We start from the raw sequence: 10,363 nt of genomic DNA on the forward strand, positions 1-10,363 counted from the left end.
TGCCTAATATCAATATGTTTTGTTCTAGAGTGTTGAATGAGATTCTTTGTTAAACATATTGCACTTGTATTATCATATTTTATGGGGATATTTTTAAGATGATTTTTATAATCCTCTAAAGTGTTTTTCATCCACAAAACTTGTGCATAGCATGCACTAGCTACAATGTACTCAGCTTCGGTTGTAGATAGTGCAATCGAGTTTTCTTTCTTGGATGATCAAGAAACAAGTGCGTGTCCTGACATGTTCCGGATGTGCTTTTTCTATCTAATCTATATCCAGCAAAATTTGCATCAGCATAAGCAATTAGCTCAAAATTCTCGGATTTTGGATACCATAATCCTAGATTTGTGGTTACTTTAACATATCTAAGTATTCTTTTAACTGCTTTGAGATGAGATATCTTAGGATTATATTGAAGCCTAGTACATAGTCCTACACTAAACATGATATCCGGTCTAGTTGCAGTGAGGTAAAGTAAACTTCCTATCATACCCCTATAAGCTTTTTGATTAAAGTTTTCTCCACTTTCATCAATTTCTAACTTAGTGGAGGTGCTCATAGGTGTGTTGATAGCTTTTGAGCTATTCATATTGAACCTTTTTAGCAAATCTAAAGCATATTTTGTTTGACTAAGAAATGTACCATTACTTAGTAGTTTGATTTGTAAGCCCAAAAAGAAAGTTAATTCCCCCATCAAACTCATTTCAAATTTAAAACTCATACTTTTAGCAAATGATTCATAAAGAGATTCATTAGTTGAACCGAAAATAATATCATCAACATAAATTTGAACAATTAGAAAATTATTTTCAAAATTTTTTATAAACAATGTAGTATCGACCTTGCCTTTAGAGAAATTATTTTCAATAAGAAATAAACTAAGTCTCTCATACCAAGCCCTTGGAGCTTATTTTAAACCATAGAAAGCTTTAATCAGTTTAAACATATGATTAGGGAAACTATCATTCTCAAATCCGGGAGCTTGTTCAACATAAACTTCTTCAAAAATAAAGCTATTAAGGAAAGCACTTTTAACATCCATTTGAAACAACTTAAAATTATTACTACTAGCATAGGCAAGGAGCATCCTTATGGCTTCTAATCGAGCCATAGGAACGAAGGTATTTTCGTAATCGATACCTTCTTCTTAGTTGAAACATTTGACCATTAATCTAGCCTTGTTTCTAACCCTGATATCAGATTCATTTTGCTTGTTTCTAAAGACCCATTTAGTACCAATAACTAAATGGTCATTTGGCCTAGGAACAAGCTTCCACACCTCATTTCTCTCAAATTGATTTAACTCATCTTGCATTGTGATAATCCATGAATCATCTTTTATGGCTTCGTCAATACATTTAGGTTCAATTTGGGAGAGAAAAGCAGCGTTGGCACAAAAATATTTAAGAGAAGAACGTGTTTGAACCCTTTTAAATGTGTCTCCTATGATTAACTCCTTAGGATGAGCATCTACATACTTCCAATCCTTGGGTAAGGATGTTTCGGAAGTGGATGCATCCAAGTTGCTAGTTAGAGAAGGGGTTTTATTTAAATTCAAAGTATCAAAGTTAACATCATCATCAAAATCATTTTTCTTAATTTCAAAAATCTCATTAAAAACAACATGAATGGATTCTTCTATAATCAAGGTTCTTTTATTAAAGATACGAAATGCTTTAGAAATCGAAAAATAGCTAAGAAAAATTCCTTTATCGGACTTAGCATCAAATTTTCCTAAGGCATATTTTTCATTCAAGATAAAACACTTACACCCAAAAACTTTAAAATATAAAACATTAGGTTTTTTGTTGTTCCATAACTCATAAGGAGTTTTGGTGAATAAGGGTCTTACTAGAACTCTACTCATGACATAGCATGTCGTGTTTACAGCTTCGGCCCAAAAATATTTGGGTAGACTATGTTCATTCAACATGGTTCTAGTCATTTCTTATAAATTTCAATTCTTTCTTTCTACTACTCCATTTTGTTGAGGATTTCTTGGAGCAGAGAAGTTGTAGTTGTATCCATTAGATTCATAAAATTCTTAGAAATCACGGTTTTAAAATTCACCACCGTGATCACTTCGAATTGATAAAATCATAAAACCCTTTTCATTTTGAACACATTTGCAAAACTTAGAGAAATACCTAAGGCATTCACTTTTGTGTGCCAAAAAATAAGTTTATGTGTATCTACTATAATCATCTACAATGACAAAAGCGTATTTGCTACCTCCTAGGCTTGATGTAGAAATTGGTTCGAACAAGTCCATATGGATCAATTACAAAGGTCTAGAGGTGCTTAATTGATTCTTGGGTTTAAAGTTACTTTTTATTTGTTTTCCTAATTGACAAGCATCACACACATTATCTTTGACGAACTTGATATGAGGAATTCCTCTTACAAGTTCTTTAGTTGAAAGTTGGGTGATTAGTTTCATGCTAGCATGACCTAATCTTCTATGCCAAAACCAAGCATCATCATTCAAAACCAAAAAACATATTTCATTGCAAAGATCATTAATGTCAATGGTATATACGTTATTTTGTTTTAATGCAATCATAGATATGTTTTTGTGTGGTTTTTCAATAATGCAAGTATTAGATTCAAATTTAACAATATATTCTTTATCACATAATTGACTAATGCTCAAGAAGTTATGTTTTAAACTATCTACTAACAAAGCATCTTCAATAAAGAAGTTGGATTTGTTACCTATGATTCCTTTGCCAATGATTTTACCCTTGTTGTTGTCTCCGAAGGTGACATATCCTTCGTCTATGCTAGTGAGCTTAGAGAATTGAGATGGATCTCTGGTCATATATCTTGAGCATCCACTATCAATGTATCATCTCTTGCTCCTAGCTTGTGATGGGACGTTTCTACAAAAGAGGATGATTTTTAGGTACCCATTTGACCTTGGGTGCCTTAAAAATCGATTTATATTGCTTATCATATTGCATTGATTTTTTTATGATTCATTTAGGAACCCAAATCAATTTGTGTGAACTAAACAATAATAAGCTTTATGTCCATGTTTGCAACAAAAGTTGCATTTGTTTTGGGGTGAAATATGCAAGATAGGGCCTTTACTGAAGGTGGTTGGATTTTGATGAGAGCTACTCACAAATCCGATTCCACTTCTTTTATGAACATGACCCTTATTGATAAGGATCATATTCAATGACTTGCTACCAATCTCAAATTTCTTCAAAGTATCCTTGAGTAGCAAGTTCTCCTTTTGGAGTATTTCTAAATCATAACATTTCGTACATGGAGCTAAACTATCATTATGCTCAATTTTTAATTTATCAAAATTACTAACAAGAGAATCATGCTCCTTTTTTTATAATTTATATTTTTAATAATTATTTTACATTCATCAAATAAATTATGAAAAGCATTTAATAATTCATCATATAATAAATTTGCATCAATTGAACTTGATACCTCCTCTCCAATAGCCATTAGTGCATAGTGAGCAACTTGCTCGGTGTTGGGCTCCTCTTCTTTGGATGTGCTTGAGTCATCTCATGTTGCTTTGAACGTCTTCTTCTTCGGTGTCCTCTTCTTAGCTTGGGGACATTCACTCTTGTAGTATCCTGGCTTCTTGCATTCGTAGCAAATTACTTGATCTTTCTTGGGTTCAAATTTATTTTTAGTGTCATTTTTAAATTTATTTCTTTTAATGTATTTTTTAATTTTTCTTATTAAAAGTGTCAAGTCATTATCAAAGTCCTCATCACTTGAGTTTTCTCTCAAGTGGTCTTTTTGTGTTCTTAGTGTCATATCCTTCCTGTTCTTTGGAAGGGTGTCCTCAAGCTTTTCATGAGCTTTGCATGTCATTTCATAGGTAATTAATGACCCAATTAATTCTTCAAGAGGAAAGTTGTTTAAATCTTTGGCCAACTCTTTGGAATAGATTTTAAAACTTTATTAACGAGCTCAAAATTCAAAAAACTTTTACCAAGTCCTTTTAAACCAATGACAATATTCGTAAAATGGGTATATATGTCTCCAATGGTCTCACTCAGTTTTATTCGAAATAATTCATAAGAATGTACTAAAAGATTGATTTTTAACTATTTAACTCTACTCGTGCCTTCGTGAGTCACTTCGAGTGTGTGCCAAATATCAAAAGTCGTTTCACAAATCGAAATACGGTTGAACTCGTTTTTATCTAGTGCACAAAATAAGGCATTCATAGCCTTTGCGTTTAAAGCGAAAGTCTTCTTCTCCAATTCATTCCAATCGATCATTGGAAGAGAAGACTTTTGAAATCCATTTTCTACAATGTTCCAAAGTTCAAAATCCACAGAAATTAGGAAGATCCTCATTCGAGTCTTCCAATAGGTGTAATCCATCTCATTGAATATGGGTGGACGTATAATTGGGTGACCCTCTTGGTTTCTGGCAAATGTCATCTCTCTTGGTTTTTAAGCCAATTGAGAGTGAACCTCGCTCTAATACCAATTGTTAGGATTAAGAGCACACTAAGAGGGTGGGGTGAATTAGTGCAACAGAAAACTTTCGCTATTTCAAAAACCTTGTTTCGATTAAAGTCGATTCAACGAGAATGATTTCAACTCAATTCATTTCGGAAGGAATTTGAACTTAAAGTCTTAAGTGAAAATGCAAGAGAGTACTAAGGTGATTTACAGCAATGTAAATCACACAAATGAAAAAAACATAGATTTTGTAAAGTCTTTGCAGAAAGCCGATCTCGAAAGATGTTTCACATCAAAGCAAATATAAAAGTATTTAAAGCACAGTAAGGAGGAGAGGCAGTTTGCTATAAAGGAAAGATTCTCAAAGTAAATGCAAACTGAGATTTTAGAGTGGTTTGATCAACATGACCTACATCCACTATCGACTTCCTCCTCCGCCGAGGTCATCGGTGTCTACTAGAGGCCTTCTTTTAATAGGCGAAGGCCAATCACCCTTTTACAATGTTTCTCCTTTTGTCGGGCTTAGGAGACAACCCTTACAAGTTTTCACTCCTCTCTTAGATGATCTCAACACTTAGAAAGAAGGATTAGAACTCTAACTTTTATAATACTTTAAGGCCTCAAGACTCAAGAGTATTTCAAGAATTTTGTTGCCCTTTCATGCAGGAAAGGGTGGGATATTTATAGACCCTATTGGTATTCAAAAATGGAGCCAAAAAGTGTCCAATCCCAGATTTTTGGGGTCCTGGCGATACCACCACCATTACTGGGTGGTACTACCACCTGTCATCGGGCACTAGGCGGTACCACCGCTCAGTTTGGGTGGTACTACCGCTTGACAGCGCTCGAAGACCGAGCTCAGATGGTACCACGCTTGACAGGGGCGGTACCACCACCCAGAAATCTTGGGAGACTGAGTCTCCCAGACAGTACCACCGCCGGCCAGGATTTCAGGGACCAAATGGGCTATTCCATTCAGCCCAATTTGAGTTTGTTAAGGGCCCAGTTGGCCCCTGATTAAGTTAGTGGGATCACCTCCCAATCCTAACTTAATTTACACTCTAACTACGATAATTAAGATATCATTACTGCAATTTGTGTTTCGGTGCATCAACCGCTTCCTCCTGCGAGCTTCCGGCGAACATTCGACGAACTCTCGGTGATACTCCGACGGACTCCCAGCACGCTCCTAGACTTTGCGATGATCTTCTTGGCGAGTTCCGACGAGCTTCTATGGCAAGCTCCTGGACTTCTCGGCTGGTTCCCGTAGAACTTCCGACGAACATCCGGACTTTTGATGAACTCTCGAACTCCCAATGTGATCTTGGTTTTGACTCCGGCATAACACTTGCTGCATGTCTTACTGTCATTATAGTCAATCCTGCACACTTATCTCAACATATAAATTAGATAAACAAATGACAATTGACTTCATCATCAAAATCCGAGATTCAACACTATCAACCACAAAAGCAAAATACATAGCATTTACTGAAGCCTGCGAGAAAACTTTATGGATGAAAATGTTTCTACAGGAATTGGGCTTGAAATAGGAAGGATATGCTGTTTATTGTGATAGTTAGAGTATCATTCACCTCTCCAAAAATTCAACATACCATTCTAGATCTAAGCATATTGATGTGAGATATCACTGGATTCGTGATGTGCTTGAGATGAAAGAACTACAATTGGAAAAGGTGCATACCAATAAGAATAGATCAAATATGTTGACAAAGTCTTTGCCTAAGGAGAAGCTTGAAGCATGTAGGCGAAGAGCGAGCTTAGTACAACCCACTATATGAGCTGAAGGGGGAGAATTGTTGGGTACAACCCATATGTGAGCTTGAAGCATATAAGCCCAAATCTGATTTATCAAAAGAAAAAAAGAAAAAAAAAAAGAACGAGATGTGTGCAATTGAGGGCAGTGAACGAGGTGTGCGTGCAGCGAGCGAACAATGGCGACACACGGGGAGAGAAAAGAACATAGAGAAAAAAATAAGATTTGAGCTTTCTGCTTGACGACGAAGGGTTAAACTTTATCAGTTTTGACCTAAATTATATGTGGAGAATCTTTGTAGTAAGTTCTACAATCCTAATGGTGCTGATCTACAATTTATCCTCTCTGAAGTATTTTCCTACTATATCTACTTTGTGAGACCTAGAATTCTTAATCATCCATGTGATGTGTTGATGATATGCTATTCTTGAGTCAAGATATTGTGATCCTGAAAGTTTGAGGTGGACTACGATCGCATAGTTTTTTTTCGCATTAGATTTTTCACGTTAAAAATTTGATCTTACTATATGATTGATTTATTACTCTATTATTTTAATATGTGTTTTTGATAACAAGTTGCTATTTTGATGAGAAACCCATTTTAATACACGAAAAATAATTATTCCAGTTTAACATATTTTTTCCAACTAGGATTACATGCGTTTGTCCTCACCACTTCTCATCTTCCAGTAAAGATGCCACTGAAGACTTGGCTGTTGCCACCGAGTGATGCTTCCCACTCTATAGAAGCCATCACTATCTGTGATAGGTTCGTTGTGATCTCCCTCATCTCAGGTCTGCTTACGGGATCATCACTCAAACACCACATCGCCACGTCCACCATCTAAAAATGGATCACCGACAGGCCATTACTGCATCAGTATCACAGAAATAATGCAAGCGTTGTAGCACTTAACCATGGAATACGAACCTTCCGTACTTCTTCCGTAGGGTAGACATGATCAAGATTTCGATCGATGATCTCTTCCAGAGCAGCATTCGGATCGTCCGAGGCGGAAACTTCTTTCATCTGATGCGGTTTAATTATCACATGATTAGCAGTTAATTGTTGCGTAGAATTCTCAAGCTGGAGGAGAGAGAGCTCGAAGAACAGCGCTTACAGCTGTAACCAGTGATCTCATCTTGCAAGCATCTTTCTTGTCGGGAATGAGAGCTCTTTCTCCCGTAACAAGCTCAGCAAGAACAACTCCAAAGGCAAACACATCGGATTTGGTGCTCATCTGAAGCTCCCTAACAGACCTGACGACAGAACAAAACGCAATAGATCAAAGGAAACCACTTCATCACGAGAGACTACTGAATGATATCCATACGAACTCTGGTGGAAGGTAACCAGGAGTTCCAACCAAGCGAGTCGCGAAACACCAGTCCTCATCACTTTGCTCCACAAGCTTTGCCAACCCAAAGTCTGCAACCTGTTCCAAGAACCAATGAGAAGAACACATGAAGAACCTTAAGGGGTGGGCCAATGCAGGTACTCACTTTTGCTCTCAGCACACTATCCAGCAGAATGTTACTGGTCTTTATATCGCGATGAACGCAGGTGGCTTTGGTGTGTTCATGGATGTACTCGATTCCCCTGGCAGCATCCAATCCGATCTGTGTTCTTGCAGTCCATGAGATAGGTTGATGACCTGCTGGGGCGGTGGTTTCATATATATGATTTTAGTTTGCATTGCACTGTCGAAGATTATACTGAGGAAGGCGATTGCTTGGGTGCTAACCTTTGAGCAGTGGATCATGGAGATGGTCGCTCAAGGAGCCATTCTGAAGATACTCGTAGACCAAGTAAAGGTGGTCATCTCCTGCTGCATAACCAATCAGTTCAACCTGACAAAAGACTTCATTGCAATCAAGTGTTGGGTTGAAAGGCTTTTTTTTTGTTTCTTACAAACTTATAATCATTAACCTACCACATTTCTGTGATGCACTTTGCACAACACATTCAGCTCAGCGAAGAACTCCTTGGATTTGCTTGACTTCATCTTTTTGATGGCAACTTCCTGTGAACACAAAACTCGACTTTCAGATGTTCCTCCGCTTCGGGAATAAAGACTGAGCTTGAAATTTCGATTACCTGTGTTCCCAAGATTCCCAAATACACACTGCCGTACCCTCCTTCACCAATCTTTCTCGAATCGTGGAAGCTTGCTGTGGCTCTATCAACCTCTTCCAGACTAAACGTCACAGGCCTCTCTGACATGAATGTCGCGGTGCCTGCACAAGTTTCAAGCTATGAGGGATTGAGAAACAACGTGGAACGTTAGATTTATTTATTTATTTATTTATTTATTTATTTATTTATTTATTTTATTTTGAAGAATTCAAATGCAACTCAAAAGGTTTTCTTTTTGAAGTTGTGGATCAAATATATTACAAGTTAAATAACTTCTTCGATCCTTAGAAATACTCTTTAATCCTTTCTAATATAAAACTATTCATTTCAATCCTTAGCAATTCTTAGTTTACTAAGCTTAAACCACTAAACATATATTATTATTTAACTCTTTCATTTCGCAAACATAAATATTTGTCATCTTTCTACACGTCTAGTTTGACTCTCTTTTCCTTATGGTTTACCTTCACCACTCTTGGATGGAAGAAGCTGGCTCTGCAAGGCTGTGATGAATCTTGCACTTGAGTTCTTGCTCACGGTTACGTTGAGACTGTCGGCGGTGGATTCGTCGCGTCTCCTCCTTCGGTAAAGGCAAATCGATAAACCACCGAACACCATGAATAGTACGGAGAGAGAGACGCCGAGGATTATCATTGCAGTCTTCTGCATTCCTGATTCTAATGATCAACATAATTTTATTAGTAGAATATTAGTCTGTGAAATGAAGAGGGAAATATGACTAAGAAAAGAGTTTTGTCGTACAAAAATTTAAAGAATCAAATAAAATATATTCGAGTTGGATCATAACTTAACAATAGAACTCTATATATTTATGAACTCTAATAGAAAAAGGATGAATGATTTATTACATTAACTTTGTAACCAATAATTAAGAAACTTAAGTTGTTGGAAAAAGGATTATTACAAACTTTAATAGGAAAAGATGAATAGTTTATTATACTTCAACTTCCTTTGCTTTTTGTGTTAATCTTGATCTTATTTTGTGAATTAGATATACTAATTTAAACCTTAAATAATCTAATTAATCTTCGATTAATATGTGTCTTCCTTATAAATATAAATATAATCCTAACATCAAGAAATTAATGTCCTCGGCTACCTTTACCTTTGGGAGGAGGAGGAGGAGGAGGAGGTGGTGGTGGTGGTGGTGGTGGCGAACCATGCACGCCCATGGGCACAAACAACAACTGCCCGGGATTCAAGAAGTCGGGATTCGGCATCAGCTCCGGGTTCATCGCCTTGATCGCCTCGACGTCCGAGTCCAACAGCTCGGAGATGGACGTCAGCGTGTCCCCGGACTGCACCGCGTACGACACGACCGACGTCGCCGAGCACCCGCAAGGGAGGCGCACGGTGATGCTCGCGAAGTCGGTGATGTTCTCCGGCACCCGCCACGCCAGCCCGCTGAAGACCACGTCCGTGACGCCGCTCGCCGTGTCGTGGGGCTGCACCAGGTACACGGTGTCGTGGAACAGGGCCGTGGCGTTGCCGGCCGCCTCGCACGCGCACGGCACGGCGACCAAGAAGTCGGTCGCGCCCGAGGGGCGCCTGATGGGCTCGACGAGCGACGCGTCGGCGGAGTAGCGGGCGGCGGTGTCCGAGGCGTTGTGGCCGCGCGGGACGACGTAGAGGAAGGCGCTGCATGCGGGGACGGGAGAGGGTTTGGGGCACTCCATGGGGTTCACCGCTTGGACGTCAGCCTCGCCGAACGGAAGGAGGAGGAGGAAGATGAAGAGGAGGAGGGAAGTGTGCCACCAAACAGCCATGACCGGTTCTCAGACCTCAAAACGCTTATCTATACGTGTGTGGTGACGTTGTTGTGTCCGTCGGAGTGCCTTGGCCATGTATGGAACGTGGAGTTGATATCATCCACCATTGGCTCCTCCGAGCTTTGGAAAGACCGCTGCGTGCTGATGACCATTGTCTCGTTTCCTTGGATTTTTGTGAAGCAGATGGTTTCGGCCTTCAGAATAACTA

General features: G+C 38.5%; 1 protein-coding gene across 1 annotated transcript; it reads right to left on the minus strand.

Moving 5' to 3' along the window:
- Positions 1 to 6,907: 6,907 nt before the first annotated feature.
- On the minus strand, positions 6,908 to 10,152 carry LOC103972789 (lysM domain receptor-like kinase 3). The gene is made up of 10 exons (XM_009387152.2): positions 9,492 to 10,152; positions 8,830 to 9,042; positions 8,327 to 8,466; positions 8,163 to 8,252; positions 7,974 to 8,079; positions 7,732 to 7,883; positions 7,567 to 7,664; positions 7,350 to 7,488; positions 7,160 to 7,258; positions 6,908 to 7,072 (listed from the first exon to the last, which is right to left on the minus strand). The coding sequence occupies exons 1-10, from the start codon at positions 10,150 to 10,152 to the stop codon at positions 6,908 to 6,910; spliced, it is 1,863 nt and encodes a 620-aa protein (XP_009385427.2).
- Positions 10,153 to 10,363: the final 211 nt, after the last annotated feature.

This window comes from Musa acuminata, chromosome BXJ2-11, assembly GCF_036884655.1.
Source record: "Musa acuminata AAA Group cultivar baxijiao chromosome BXJ2-11, Cavendish_Baxijiao_AAA, whole genome shotgun sequence".
Classification (NCBI taxonomy): domain Eukaryota; kingdom Viridiplantae; phylum Streptophyta; class Magnoliopsida; order Zingiberales; family Musaceae; genus Musa; species Musa acuminata.

Bases quoted from the DNA above. Each gene is read 5' to 3' on its own strand.
- LOC103972789 (XM_009387152.2), bottom strand. From the start codon at position 10,152: ATGGCTGTTTGGTGGCACACTTCCCTCCTCCTCTTCATCTTCCTCCTC. The intron at 9,043-9,491 runs GTAAAGGTAGCC...GTTGATCATTAG, and splicing joins TCCTCCTCCTCCTCCCAAAG to AATCAGGAATGCAGAAGACT. The intron at 8,467-8,829 runs GTAAACCATAAG...AAACTTGTGCAG, and splicing joins TCCATCCAAGAGTGGTGAAG to GCACCGCGACATTCATGTCA.